Genomic DNA, 15787 nt, shown 5'->3' on the forward strand with positions numbered 1-15787 from the left:
ACGCGCACTAACATCCATTGACATATATTTTGACGTCTGTTGACCTGCATGCACAGCATTCTAGTGTGAATAGGACACATTGGAAAATATTGTTTCTCCTTTGTTCATTGACACACAGCTCCTGATCTTCATAACCATTGGCCCCCTACAGGAGTAGGACACTAGGCAGAAAAAAAGTCTGGCTATGCTTGTGGGCCTGTGGGTTTCCTTTCCCTGCCTATTTTGACAGAATTGTCACTGAAGAGTGGGGACGACCAAAGCGTTTCCTTGGGTTCCCTAAGCGATTTACTAGGCGATTACCCCTATGATGAGTCCCTTATTAAGAAGTGAACTGTTCCACCGGTGGTGAACCCTCCAGTTTCAAGACTAAACAAGGCAACTATGATTTCAGTTGAAGAGTCCCAGGATCTGGCTGACAGGAAGGCGAAGGCTGTGGCCAGCAATATGTACACTCTGGCTGGTTTGGCACTGAGGTCGGTATTCACCATTGCCCTGGTGTTGCAAACGCTGACTGAATGGGCTAAGCTTTTACGCCGTGACCGGGAGGGAGAACAGCTCCCCCCCTGCTTTTGCTGAGCTGGCGGACCAGCTGGTCCAGGGGCTGCAGTTTATCTGTGATGCACTGATGCCTCTTTGAATGCGGCTCCCCTCCCCTTGTGGCACAGCTCCCTGTTTCGGCAGCGGTCCTTCGTGTCTTTTGGCTTAAATACTGGTCTGCGGACCAGACTTCTAAAAAGGCCTTGACCTCCCCTTTCAAGGGGATCCCCTGTTTGGGGCTACCCTGGATAACATCATTAAAGGTCTCACAGGGGGAAAGAGTACTTTTCTTCCGCAGGCTACTAAGGGCAAGGAACCTCGTCTGAGACGTAGGCCTCTTTCTCGACTCCTAAGAAATTTTTTTAACCCTCAGGGTCGACTGACAAGGGCGTCAAAGCCTTTTAGGGCCTCCTCTGGAGGATCCAAATGAACCTGGTCTGGCAGCCTGAGAGTGGGCTTCTCCAGACCCACATACAATGCTCCTTCAGCATGAAGGTGCACTCTCACCCAATCCTGGACCTCAAGGTGCTGAACTGCTTTGTGTGGGTGCAGAAGTTCAGAAAGGAGTCCATTCCGCATGGTGGTGGCATCCCTGCATCAGGGGGGATTTCCTTGCTTCTATTGACATCAAGGATGCTTACCTTCACATTCCAATATGTGCCAGTTACCAGCACTTGCTCCTCGGGTCCTCACAAAAGTGTTTGCCCTGGTGCTAGCTTTGCTTTAGCTAGAGTGCTCCTTTCTCTGGATAAACTCCATGGTGGCTTCGTTCTCCGGCGCTTTGGCTGGGCAAATCCTTTCTTCCTCCCCTTGGACAGTGGATACCACGGATGCCAGCCGGTCCGCCTGGGGAGGCGTCCTTGGCAAGCATTCTTCTCAGGGGATCTTGACACTGGAAGAGTTCAGACTACCCATCAATGTCTTGGAACTCCGAGCAATCAGACTGTCTGGACCATTGGACGGATCGTCTTCAGGGTTGTCCAGTGCGCATTGAATCGGACAATGCCATGGCCGTGGCTTATGTCAATCACCAAGGGGGCACAAGAAGTGTCCTGGCGGCTCTGGAGGTAGCCAACATTCTAAGGTGGGCAGAACGGTTCGTTCCAGCCCTCTCCCCTGTACACATTCCTGGGGTGGAAAACTGGCAGATGAATTACCTTAGTCGGCAAGCGTTGGACCAAGGGGAATGGTCCCTTCATCCATGTTTCATCAGATGTGTCTCTGGTGGGGCACCCCTGAGGTGGATCTGTTAGCATCTCGGCTCAAATGAAAGGTGCAGAGGTTTGTGGCTCGGTCAAGGGATCCTCTGGCGATTGCCACAGACGTGCTGGTGGCCCCGTGGGGTAAGTATCATCTCATTCACGCCTTCCCTCCTCTCAAACTTCTGCCAAGACTTCTACGCAGGATCGAGGCAGAAGGGATTCTGGTCATCTTAGTGGCTCCAGACTAGCCTCACCGGGCTTGGTACGCCGATCTGGTGCGGCTCGTCGCCGATGTTCCTTGGAAGCTTCCTCTCAGGGAGCATCTGCTGTCTCAGGGACCAATCTTCCATCCTGCTTTGATGGCTTGGGTGTTGAACGCCAGGTGCTGAAGGATAGAGGTTTATCTCCGTCAATGATTGCTACACTGTTAAAAGCTAGGCAATCTACTTCTAGGAGGATCTACCATCATACGTGGAAGATGTACATTGCGCGGTGTTAATCTCTCGGGGTTCATCCTCGCTCCTACTTTGTGGCTCAGATCTTGACCTTCCTTCAACGGGGGGTTGAACAGAAATTGACCTTGAGCACTATCAAGGGCCAGGTGTAGGCTTTGATGGTTGTTGTCTTCCAACGACCTTTGGCCACACACTCCCTTGTGCGTACCTTTCTTCAGGGTGTCTGACATTTGGTTCCTCCAGTGCAGGCTCAATTGCAACCTTGGGACCTCAATTTGGTGCTTTCGGTCCTCCAGAAGCCTCCCTTTGAGAATATTCGGGTGGCCTTTTTAGTGGCTATCACCTCTGCGCTCAGAGTGTCGGAACGTGCGGCGTTATCCTGTCATTCACATTACCTTGTGGTTCTCCGCCCCCGTCTGTCGTTCCTTTCAAAGATTGTTTCTGATTTTCATTTGAATGAAGACATTGTGTTTTCCTTCCCTGTGTCCCAGGCCTAAACATCCGAAGGAAATTGCCTTGCTGCATGCCTTGGATGTGGTCTGGGAAATTATGGTGCACCAGGCAGCTACGCAGTCTTTCAGGAAGTCACTCTCTTTGTGCTCACGGATGGGCCTGGTAGAGGGTTGTCTGCGACCATTTCCAGATGGATCAGACAGACAGTGATTCAGGCCTATTCCGACAAGGGTCAGGTTCCTCCTTTCCCTGTTAAAGCGCACTCTACTCAGGCGCTTAGTGCCTCCTGGGCTTTCCGTCATCGGGTGTCAGTGACGCAGGTTTGTGAGGTGGCCAGAGATGTATAGTAACTAAGTAGAACTACTTCACTACTGTACTTAAGTACCGAAAGGCAGTATCTGTACTTTCCTAGAGTAGAATTTTTTTTCTCCTACTTCCACTTTTACTTCACTACATTTTTTTCAATGATTTCAATACTTCTACTCCAATATTTTTTTTCTGTGCTGCATAGTTACTCGTTACAATTATAAAAATTACCACTGCCAGAACAGTAGATGGCAGGTTTCATGAAGCTCAAAACATGTGTATTATCAGCGCATACGAAAATAAATGCTACTGTATGTATAAATAAAAGCTGCATTTGAAATAATAACAATATGATGTTCAAACTTTTGACTTCTTTTTTTAATAACTACATAACACAGTACTTGTACTTTTACTTTCAGTACTTGAGTAGCAATTTTCTTTTCAAAACTACTGGTACTTTTACTTTCAGTACTTGAGTAGCAACATTTAAAAAAAAAAACTACTTGCAATACTTAAGTACAAAAAATTTTCAATACTTTAGTACTTCTACTCAAGTCACTTTTTGATCGAGCACTTCCACTTCTAATCAAGTCACTTTTTGATCGAGCACTTGTACTTTTACTCAAGTATGGGTTTTGAGTACTGTATACAACTCTGGAGGCGGCCACTTGGTCGTCGGTGCACACTTTAACAAAGTTTTATAAAGTGGATGTGTTGGCATTTGGGGATGCTTCTTTTGGCCGCAAGGTTTTGCAGGCTACTGTTGAGAGGACCTGATCCTCTTTGAGGGTGCATTGTTTTTTTCAGGTGGACTCCAATTGTTTTGGTTGAGCTCCTGTTTCTTTGTTGGCTAATGTTTAGCCTTGGGAGTTTTCTTTTTTTTTTGCCAATCCCACTCCTCATGTTTAACATTGCTTTGGGACATTCCAATGGTTAAGAATACCAGAAGCTGTGTTCGTCAATAAACGAAAGAGTAAATGGGATTTTTGACATATTGTAAAATTTCTCTCAATTTCATTGACGGACACACCCCCTGTGGAGTTGTAATTCTTCTGACACTGCTTGTAACTAAACTGAGTGCTTATAGCAGAGAGAGGGAGTATAACCCCTGGAACTGCCCATGGGCGTAGGCAGACTTTTTTCTGCCTAGTGTCCTACTCCTGTAGGGGTCAGTATAACCCAATGGTTATGAAGATCTGAAGCTGGTGTCCATCAATGAACATAAGAGAAATGGATTTTTCGGTGAGTCAAAAATCCCCTTTTCTAAATCTGCCTCCGTTGATCTGCGGTTTACAACTGTGCTAAAATGCTGAATGTGAATTGGCCCTGAAACTTTGCACAGTTGGACTGTAGGTCTTTGAGACATAGTCCATCATCCCTTTAAATTGTTGATTGCTGATAATGGTAAAGTAAAAAGCCAATGGTGAGATATGAACATTTTGTGTGTAGATACGTAATTATTAGCAATTTTCTCTGAATACATTTTCCCGGAGGTTCATGTAGCTGTCTAAACCACTCGCTTTATTTTATGCTGTCCCTTTTGTGCAACAGCTAGTAATGCTGATCTTATGTTTTTAGGTATATTAACCATTCATGTGCGCCTAACTGTGTGGCTGAAATGGTAACATTTGAGAAGGGGCATAAGATAATTATCAGCTCTAATCGCAGGATACAAAAGGGCGAAGAGGTATTGTATTTTAATTTTATACTTTATAGTATTTTATTTACTTTTCTAGATAAGTGAAAGCATTCAAAAAAACGACCTGCCCTTTTTTACTGGAAGCCTATTATTTTTGCCCCATCCTATAAAAGTGCTCAAGTTGTTACCTGTAAGCAAGATTGGCTTTCTTATTCTTCAGCACTTGCTGGGTATATCCTTGCCTTTAGGCAGAATCTTTGTGAGGGAGAGACTGTGATTGGCTTATTTACACAAATGCTGAGCAGCACCTGTAACCAGGAGTAGCCAGGATGTAACTGCAGAGCACAAATCCTGCTTTATAGGTATTTGAGTGTTTTTTATTGACACACTGCTTAGCATGCAGCAAGATAAATTCAGGGCTTGTGACTTTTTGTGAACCTTGTGAATAAAGGTTATCTGTTATGGTCTTTGGTCAAACTACTTTTTTTGTTGTAAACTTTTGGCAATTTTTTTCCTTATTGTAGGAATTTCTTTTCTTGTCACAATTTAAAAAAATAAATAAATAAAAAAATGTGAAAAATAAGCTTTTTTTTTATCACCCACTGGGTACACAGAGATGGGTACACTGGCAAAAAGAATAGTAATAAAGCAGCACTCTGATAGCCCGCTCCTCTACACAGCATCTCTCAATTTTTTTTTGGCAAAGTGTCCTAGGAGGGTTGGATGCCTTTACTTCAGCTTTGATGAAAAGAAGTCCAATTTTCTTTTTTGCTAGCTCTCTAACCTTCTGACTTCAGCCAGGATATTTTTGCTACACTGCTGTAATGTAAAGACTCAAATGAGTTTAACCACTTACCCACTGGCCACTTAAACCCCCTTCCTAACCAGACCAATTTTCAGCTTTCAGTGCTCTCATATTTTGAATGACAATTACTCAGTCATGCAACACTGTCCCCATATGAAATTTCCATCCTTTTTTTCACACAGAGCTTTCTTTTGGTGGTATTTAATCATAATTGGGTTTTTTATTTTTTTGCGCTATAAATGAAAAAAGACAGAAAATTTTGTAAAAAAAATGCATTTTTCTTCGTTTTGGTTTTAAATTTTGCAAATTTAGTCATTTTTCTTCATAAAATTTGACTAAAATTTATACTGCTACATATCTTTAGTAAAAATAACCCAAATAAGTATACATTTTTTGGTCTTTGTGAAGGTTATAGGTGCCAATCATTGAAAATTGATCACACCTAAAGTATTGACGGCCAATCTAATTTCTTGAGACCCTAACAAGTCAGGACAGTACAAATACCCCCAAAATGACCCCTTTTTGGAAAGTAGACATTCCAAGGTATTTAGTAAGAGGCATGGTGAGTTTTTTGAAGTTGTAATTTTTTCCCACAATTCTTCGCAAAATGAAGATTTAAAAAAAATATATATTTTTCACAAAATGGTCATATTACAAAGTTATTTCTTACACACTGTATAGGCATACTTGCAACTACACCCCAAAATACATTCTGCTACTCCTCCTGAGTATGGCGATACCACAGGTGTGACACTTTTCCACAGCCTGACCACATACAGAGGCCCAACATCCAAGGAGCACCGTCAGGCGTTTTAGAAGCAAAAATTACACATATAATTTTCTGACGACCTATCACACTTTTGAAAGTCCTGGAGCACCTGGACAATGGAATTACCCACAAAATGACCCCATTTTGGAAAGAAAACACCCCAACACATGATCTAGGAGGCATTATGAGTCTTTTGAACATCTCATTTTTTTCCACATGTTTTTGGAAAATGTGGAAAGAAAACCAAAACTAATTTTTTTTTACACAAAGTTGTCCATTTATTAGACATTTCTAACACATAGCATGTACATAGCAAAAATAACACCCCAAAATACATTTTGCCACTCCTCCAGAGTATGGCGATACCACATATGTGACACTTTTCCACAGCCTGGCCACATACAGAGGCCAAACATGCAGGGAGCACCGTCATTTCCTGACTTCCCATTACAATTTTGTGAGACACTGTAGGGCACTGATAAGCATTGTAGTGGCACTGATGTGTCCCGGATGAGCACTGACGTGGAATGGATGTGGCACTGATGAGCACTGACTTGGCATGGATGTGGCACTGATGAGCACTGATGTGGGATGGATGTGGCACTGATGAGCACTGATGTGGCATCGATTAGCCCTGATGTGGCACGGATGAGCACTGACGTGGCATGGATGAGGTACAGATGAGCACCCTGACGTGGCATGGATGTGACACAGATGAGCAGTGACATGGCATGGATATGGCATTGACGTGGCATGGATGAGCACTGACGTGGCATGGATGTGGCACGGATGAGCACTGACGTGGCATGGATGTGGCACGGATGAGCACTGACGTGGCATGGATGTGGCACGGATGAGCACTGACGTGGCATTGATGTGGCACGGATGAGCACTGACGTGGCATGGATGAGCACTGACGTGGCATTGATGTGGCACGGATGACCACTGAAGTGGCACGGATGAGCACTGACGTGGCACGGATGTGGCACAGATGAGCACTGACGTGGCTTTGATGTGGCACGGATGTGCACTGATGTGGCACGGATGTGCACTGATGTGGCACAGATGAGCACTGACGTGGCACGGATGAGCACTGACGTGGCACGGATGAGCACTGACGTGGCATTGATATGGCACGGATGAGCACTGACGTGGCACGGATGAGCACTGACGTGGCACGGATGAGCACTGACGTGGCACGGATGAGCACTGACGTGGGATGGATGTGGCATGGATGATCACTGAGGTGGCATGGGCGGGCACAGATGTGGGATGGATGAGCATGGATGTGGCATGGATGAGCACTGAGACAGCATGGGCAGGCACAGATGTCGCACAGATGAGGCACAGATGTGACACGGATGAGCATGGATGTGGCATGGATGAGCACTGAGGTGGCATGGGTGGGCATGGATGTGGCATTGATGAGTACTGAGGTGGCATGGGTGGGCACGGATGATGCATGGATGAGGCACGGATGATGCATGGATGAGGCACGGATGGGGCACGAATGAGGCACTGATGGGGCATGGATGAGGCACTAATTGGGAACAGTTGAGGCAGAGGAGGCGTACAGCTGCAGTTTCTCTCCTCTCCTCGCACGCTGTACCGATTGCTGTGTACAGCGTCCGAGGAGAGGAGAGAAATGAACCGGGTATGCGCTGGTTTGTTGTGACGTGATCGCTCCGTCATTGGACGGAGCAATCACGTGGTAAAGGACCGCTCTCATTGGCCCTTTACCATGATCCGTGATGCGTCGGGTCCCCGGGACCTGGCGAGCACGGACACTCCCGTGTGCATGCCCCAGGGGGCGCGCGGGAGCGCGATTCTGGGGGGACGTCCATGTACGCCCTCCCAGAACTATACAACCACTTTGCGGCCGTATTTTTACAATGGGCCGGTCGGAGAGTGTTTAAGACCAGTTGGGCTGAAGCAAATGGAGCTACAGTGCCTTCAAAAAGTATTTATACCCCTTGAAATTTTTTGAAACATTTGTCTTGTCATGTTAAAACCAAAAACGTAAAGGGATTTTATGTGTTAGACCAACTAAGTGGCACATAATTGTAAAGTGGAAGGAAAATGATAAATGGTTTTCAATATTTTTTATAAATGCATGCATTTGTTTTCAGCACCCTTTACTCTTATACCCATAACTAAAATCTAGTGGAACCTAGTGGAACCAATTGCCTTCAGAAGTCACCTAAATAGTAAAAAGTGTCCATCTGTGTGTAATTCAGTCTCAGTATAAATACAGCTGTTCTGTGAACCCCTCAGAGGTTTCTTCGAGAACTTTAGTGAACAAACAGCATCATGAAGGCCAAGAAACACACCAGACAGGTGTGGAGAAGTTTAAAGCAGGGTTGGGTTATAAAAAAATATCCCAAGCCTTGAACATCTCACAGAGCACTGTTCAATCCATCATCCGAAAATGGAAAGAATATGGCACAACTTCAAACCTATCAAGACATGTCCGTCCACCTAAACTGACAGGCCGGGCAAGGAGAGCATTAATCAGAGAAGCAGCCAAGAGGCCTTTGGTAACTCTGGAGGAGCTGCAGAGATCCATGTCTTAGGTGGGAAAATCTCTCCTCAGGACAACTATTAGTCATGCACTCCACAAATCTGGCCTTTATGGAAGAGTGACAAGAAGAAAGCCATTGTTGAAAGAAAACCATAAGAAGTCTAGTTTTGCAGTTTGCGAGAAGCCATGTGACGGACACAGCAAACGTGGAAGAAGGTGCTCTGGTCTGATGGGACCAAAATTAAAATTTTTAGCCCTCAAAGCAAAATACTGCGTGTGGCGGAAAACTAACACTGCACATCACTCTGAGTCTGAACACACCATCCCTGCCATGAAATATGGTGGTTCCAGCATCCTGTTGTGGGGATGCTTTTCTTCAGCAGGGATAGGGAAGCTGGTCAGAGTTGATGGGAAGATGAATGGAGCCAAATACTGGGCAATCTTAGAAGAAAACCTGTTTGAGTCTACAAAAGACCTGAGACTGGGGCGGAGGTTCACCATTAAGCTGGATAACGACCCTAAACATACAGCCAACAGCTACAATGGAATGGTTTAGATCAAAGCATATTCATGTGTTAGAATGACCCAGTCAAGGTCCAGACCTAAATCCAATTGAGAATCTTAGGCAAGACCTGAAAACTGCTGTTCAGACTCTCTCCATCCAATCTGACAGAGCTTGAGCTATTTTGCAAAGAAGAATGAACAAAAATGTCACTCTCTAGATGTGCAAAGCTGGTAAAGACATACCCAAAAAGATTTTCAGTGAAAGGTGGTTCTAGAAAGTATTGACTTAGGGGGTTTGAATACAAATGCACGCCACACTTTTCAGATATTTGTAAAAATAATTGAAAACCATATATCATTTTGTTGGTCTATCACGTAAAATCCCAATAACACACATCCACGTTTTTTGTTGTAACATGACAAAATGTGGAAAATTTCAAGGGGTATGAATACTTTTTTAGTACCTCACTGTTCCATTTTAAACTTCCTTGTTTTTCTGTGCTACGGTTTAAGACTGAGGGAAGGAGTGCTAACATCATTCGTTGGAGTTATTCTTCTGCGCACGTCATCTTTTTTTTTTTTTTTTTTCTGCCATTCCGCCTAAAGAAAGCATCCCCTGAATACTGCTCCTGCTTTTAAAGCTCTGTGCAGATCTCCAGTATTTTCTTGATTTCCTAGAATGACTTGGTCAACTGCAGCTATGTAAAAATCCCTCATTCAACACCTACTGCACACCTAATGCGTTTTCATTTTCTTTCCACAATTTCCAAAAACTTGTGGGAAAAAATGACATGTTCAAAAGACTCATTATGCCTCATAGAATATACGTTGGGGTGTTTGCTTTCCAAAATGGGGTCATTTTGTGGGTAATTCCATTTTCCTGGTGCTCCAGGGCATTCAAAAGTGTGATAGGTCGTTAGGAAATGTGTAATTTATGCTCCTTGAACACCTGACGGTGCTCCTTGAATGTTGGGCCTCTGTATGTGGCCAGGCTGTGTAAAAGTCTCACACGTGGTATTGCCATACTCAGGAGGGGTAGCAGAATGTATTTTGGAGTGTAATTGCAAGTATGCATATACTGTGTGTAAGAAATAACTTATGACAATTTTGTGTGAAAAAAAAATTATTTCTTCATTTTCCCAAGAATTGTGGGAAAAAATTACAACTTCAAAAAACTCACCATGTCTCTTACTAAATACCCTGGAATGTCTACTTTCCAAAAAGGGGTAATTTGGGGGGTATTTGTACTGTCCTGACATTTCAGGGCTTCAAGAAATTAGATAGGCCGTCTGTACATCAGGTGTGATCAAATTTCAATGATTGGCACCATAGCTTGTAGACTCTATAACTTTCACACAAACTAAATAATAACCACTAATTTGTATTATTTTTACCAAAGATATGTAGTAGTATAAATGTTGGCCCAAATTTATGAAAAAAAATTACTTATTTGCAAAATTTTATAATAGAAACTAAAACAAAATGTTTTTTTTTTTCAAAATTTTTGCTCTTTTTTTTACTTATATCGCAAAAAAATAAAATCCCAGTGGTGATAAAATACTACCAAAAGAAAGCTCTATTTGTGTGAAAAAAAATGATAAAAAAATTTGATTGGGTACAGTGTTGCATGACTGAGTAATTATCATTCAAAGTGTAAGAGCAAAATTGGTCTGGGCAGGAAGGGGGTGTAACTGCTCTGTATGGAAGAGGTTAAAATGGTACATTTTCTCAGTTTAAATATTTGATATGTTTTTCTATTGTGAATAAAATGGAAGTTTGAGATTTGCAAATTAAATCAATTCAGTTTTTATGTAGGAATAGAAATGTCCCTTTAAAATGTAGTTCTTATGGTGGAAGTCTACTCGGAGGTTAGAGTTTGCGTTTACCTCCCTAGCCCAACAGTTGTAACTACTTCACTCAGTATATGTGAACTTCTTGGCAATAGGTTTAGAATGTACGTACAGCCATGGCCAAAAGATTTGAGAATGACACAAATCCTAATTTTCACAAAGCATGCTGCCTTTTATGATGGCATTTTGCATTTACTCCAGAATGTTATGAAGAGTGATCAGATGAATTGCAATTCATTGCAGAGTCCCTCTTTGCCATGAAAGTAAACCTAATCCCATAAAAAACATTTCCACTGCATTTGTGAAGGCTTCAGAACACACAAGAAAGTCCAGCAAGTGCCAGGACTGTCCCCTACAGTTGATTCATCTGCATGCACAGTGAGGTGAAGAGAGCCAGAGAGAGAAAGGAATGGAAAGAGAGAAAGGAATGGACAAAGAAAGGAAGAAAGAGGGGAGAAAGAAAGGGGAAGTAGAAATAGATGGGAGGAAGAAAGAAAGAAAGAAAGAAAGGAGAGGGAGAAAGAAAGGAGAGGGAGAAAGAAAGGAGAGGGAGAAAGAAAGGAGAGGGAGAAAGAAAGGAGAGGGAGAAAGAAAGGAGAGGGAGAAAGAAAGGAGAGGGAGGGAGAAAGAAAGGAGAGGGAGGGAGAAAGAAAGGAGAGGGAGGGAGAAAGAAAGGAGAGGGAGGGAGAAAGAAAGGAGAGGGAGAAAGAAAGGGGAAGGAGAAAGAAAGGGGAAGGAGAGGGAGGGAGAAAAAGGGAGGGAGAAAAAAAGAGGAGAGGGAGGGAGGGAGAAAAAAAGAAAGAGGAGAGGGAGAAAGGAAGGAGGGAGAAAAAAGAAAGAGGAGAGGGAGGAAGCAAGAAAGAAAGGGGAGGAAGAAAGAGAGAAAGGAGGGAGGGAGAAAGAAAGAGGGGAGGAAGAAAGAGAGAAAGGAGGGAGGGAGAAAGAAAGAGGGGAGGAAGAAAGGAATGGAGAGAGATGGAGGAAGGAAGCGGTGCCCCTTACCTCAGATACTCACTGGGAAGCAGAAGAGGGATGGGATGGATTGATCAGGTGCCATCTTTCCTCTTCTGTTTTCTGGTCTACAATCTTCCCGCCCACACTCCCCGACGGTTTTCTCCCCAGAGAAGATGATGTGTGGGCGGCAAGCACAGGAGGAGAGGGTGGGAGGAGGAGGAGCAGAAGCAGCTCCTCCCCCATCTGTGGGGGAGGGGGAACTGTCAGCGCAGAGCTGTGATCCAGAGCGGTCAGTGAGTGCCTGATCACAGCCCCGAATCGTAGCGGATAGTACCGCTTACAGACCGGCCGGGACTCGGGACTGTGCTAAAGGCAGGGAGATCCCTGCTGCCAGCCTCAGAGGCGGCTCTTTAACTAGGCAAATTAGGCGCCCGCGAGGACCCTGTGAGCGTGAGGCCTTAGGCGACCGCATTATTTGCCTAATTAAAGAGCCGCCTCTGCAGAGAAGAAAAGGTGAGCACTCCCATCAGTCCTGTGTCATGCCAACAGTAAAGCATCCCGAGACCATTCATGTGTGGGGTTGCTTCTCAGGCAAAATTGTGAGTGAGCACACTCCCTTGGCTTAGAACACAGCCATGAATAAATAATGGTACAAAAACATCCTCCGAGAGCAATTTCTCCCAACCATTCAAGAACAGTGTGGTGAAGAGCAATGCCTTTTCCAGCATGATGGAGCACCTTGGCATAAGGCAAAAGAGTCAGCTAAATGGCTTGGGGAACAAAACCATCAAAATTTTGGGTCCATGGCCAGGAAACTCCCCAGACCTTAATCCCATTGAGAATTTGTGGGTCAATCCTCAAGAGGCAGGTGAACAAAAAAAAAACACAAATTCTGACTATCTCCAAGCATTGATTATTCAAGAATGGGCTGCCATCAGTCAGGATTTGGCCCAGATGTTGATTGACAGCATGCCAGGGAGAATTGCAGAGGTCTTGAAAAAGAAGGGTCAACACTGCAAATATTGACTCTTTGCATAAACTTCATGTGATTGTCCGTAAAAGCCTTTGACACTTACAAAATACTTGTAATTATACTTTAGTATAACGTCGTGAAATCTGACAAAAATTACTAAAACACTGAAGCAGCAGACTGGAAATTAATATTTGTGTCATTCTCAAAACTTTTGGCCAAGGCTGTATATAACAAAAGCACATAAGACACTGTCCCTGTTTATTTTATGAAACATATTTGTACTCAATGTTTTTTATGCGATTACTGTAGTTCTGAACATATATGCACTTTTCAATCAGAATTGATTGCTTTGTCTTATCTTTTCAGCTCTGTTATGACTATAAGTTTGATTTTGAAGATGATCAGCACAAGATCCCCTGCCACTGTGGTGCCGTTAACTGCCGGAAATGGATGAACTGAAAGCATTCCTTGCTACTCCATGGTTTTACTTGTCCCTGAGATGTGATTAAACATGCTAGCAAAATGATACATTTGTGTCTTCAAAACCTGCTTAGCAAGTGAAACTAGATGCTGCCTAAGGAGGAGGCCACTGTCACGCCTCTCTGGAGTGTTCTGACCAGGCAGCTGGTTTCTGAGCGAGTCCAGTGCTTTTGCTTCGTGTTCACTGAAGAAAATGTTTTACTGGGTCAAGAAACACGTCAGCAAACGGGCAAATACCTGAATGTAAGACTGAGATCACCAGCGAAAGAAGATGCCCAGCGTGCTGGCCACAGCCTTATATGAAAAAGGGGCAGGCCCTCTAATAAAGAAAACTTAATAAATAAACGTAGACACCACTGAACAAGGAATGTACTGAAACGACTTCCTTAGGGATAGAGCTAAGGGAAAATAACTTGCACTAAAATACATTTAAAATACTTGATTCCATGAGTCAGTTTATTGTAGTTTTTTTTTTTTATTTCTGTAAAATAAGAGAAACTTTTTGTATTTATTATTGGATAACTGAATGAAGCTATTTTTTAAAAGAAAAAAAATAGAAGAAAGCCAAGCTGCTGCTGTTACTTGCAGAATTAACAAAAATTATGTTACTTTGTACAGATGTGTAAATAATTTGAAAATATAATACATTATAAAATAGTGATTGACCAAATGCTACCAGACTCTGCAGCAGTTTGGGTGCTAATTTTGAAAAAAAAAAAAAAAATATATTAAAATAGGGATGTTACAATGTGATTTTGTTTTTTGTATCCTATAAGAATTTATATTTTTTGGTTCTTACCAAAACTAAACAAAAAAGTTTAGAGAAAATTGTGGTATTTTTGTTTTTAATTTGACTAGTCAGAATGGCATGTATTTTTTTTTTTTTTGGTTTTACATTGATCAAGTTTGGTCCTGCTTGTTTTTGATTTCACATTTCAAGTCATATTGTAACATCCCTGTTTTTTTTTCGAGTCAGGTTCTTTGTGCTTATATTTTTTGATAACTGTGAATAACTGCTAAAACTACCCAAAAGGAGGGCTGTGCTTTTTTTTCTTTCTTTTTTCTTTTTCCTATCAGCATACATATAAAAAAGCAAAAAAAAATGTCAGGTTTAGGTCATCAATTAATAAATGAATCATGAGAAAGGAAAATGATTCATGATAGCATTTTTGCTATTGTTAAATTAAAAATAAAAAAATAAGATTAATTGTAGAATACAATACTTGCAACTGCAGAACTTTGGAGGTAGGGTTTGGAAAAATTAATTTAAAACATTTGTAAGAATTTTTGTTTACATTTCTTAAAAAAGATACAATTTTTGTTTGCTTGTAGAAAGGTTGCTGTTGAATTTTTTCTTTCTTTTTTTTTTTTTTTTTTTTTTTACTTCAAATTCCGGTACTGACACTTCACAGGCTGAATATAAAAAAAAAAAAAAAAAAGCTTTTTATTTGTGTGCACAATGGAAGTCGACTGTATGCTCTTGATCTATTCAGTCACACAGTCTTGAACTTGTAATGTATATGGCATGATGTATTTTTTATCGTACAAAAGAAATTAATTGTATATATTTTTTTTCTCTTGGTAAATAGCTGTATGAAATTGTTTCTTGAATATTTTTCTTCTTGTAAAATATCTCAACATCCTACCAGTATTTGTCCTACAGTTCATTTTTTTCTGTCCTGTAAAATAGTATCTAATGTTGGCAAAAAATGATTTTTGGAGTATACAGAGTGTTATGGGTTTTGGAATTTGTGGAAGCAGATTTAGAAGATCAGCATTTACAAATAAAATATTTTACAACTATAACCTTTTTGTGTGATCTATTTTTCAGGCCACTTGTGAACTGCAAAAGGTAGCTTAAATACTGGTGATCGCCGAATACACTATGTGGCTAAAGGTTTGTGCACACTTAGCCATCACAATTTTATGAGTTTGTTGGACATCTCATTCCCGAAATAGGGCATAGAATCACAAGCACAGCCATACAATCTCCATTGAAAATGTTATGTTACTAAAACGATTGTGCCCTTCCAACTTTGTGTTTAACAGTTTGGGGAAAATCAGTTTCTGTTCCAGCAGAACCGTGCTCCTGTGCACCAATCTAGCCCCATAAAGACATGGGGGGAGATTTACTAAAACTGGTGCACACAGAATATGGTACAGCTGTGCAAAGTAACCAATCAGCTTCTAACTTCAGCTTGTTCAATTAAGCTTTGACTATAAGAGCCGGTTCACACTACTCCGACTCAGTCGCCCAATGAAGGAGCGACTTTGTTGGTGGGGGAATGCCTGGGTAATCTTTTTCTTCTTCCTGGAAAGTCTGATCACAGTCGCTTGAA

At 42.3% G+C, this 15787-nt stretch overlaps 1 protein-coding gene across 9 annotated transcripts in view; it reads left to right on the plus strand.

Annotated features, from left to right (window-relative positions):
- KMT2C (lysine methyltransferase 2C) overlaps nucleotides 1-15254 on the plus strand; it is a 448529-nt gene extending 433275 nt beyond the window's left edge. For all 9 annotated transcript variants that reach the window (XM_082258361.1, XM_082258363.1, XM_082258369.1 and 6 more), the window contains 2 exons: nucleotides 4532-4640; nucleotides 13335-15254. In XM_082258361.1, the coding sequence (XP_082114487.1) occupies nucleotides 4532-4640; nucleotides 13335-13427 (202 nt within the window). In that variant the 3' untranslated portion in view covers nucleotides 13428-15254. The remainder of the gene's footprint in view (nucleotides 1-4531; nucleotides 4641-13334) is intronic.
- Nucleotides 15255-15787: the final 533 nt, after the last annotated feature.

Source organism: Pelophylax lessonae (assembly GCF_965119305.1).
Source record: "Pelophylax lessonae genome assembly, chromosome: 5".
In the NCBI taxonomy this organism is placed as follows: Eukaryota; Metazoa; Chordata; class Amphibia; order Anura; family Ranidae; genus Pelophylax; species Pelophylax lessonae.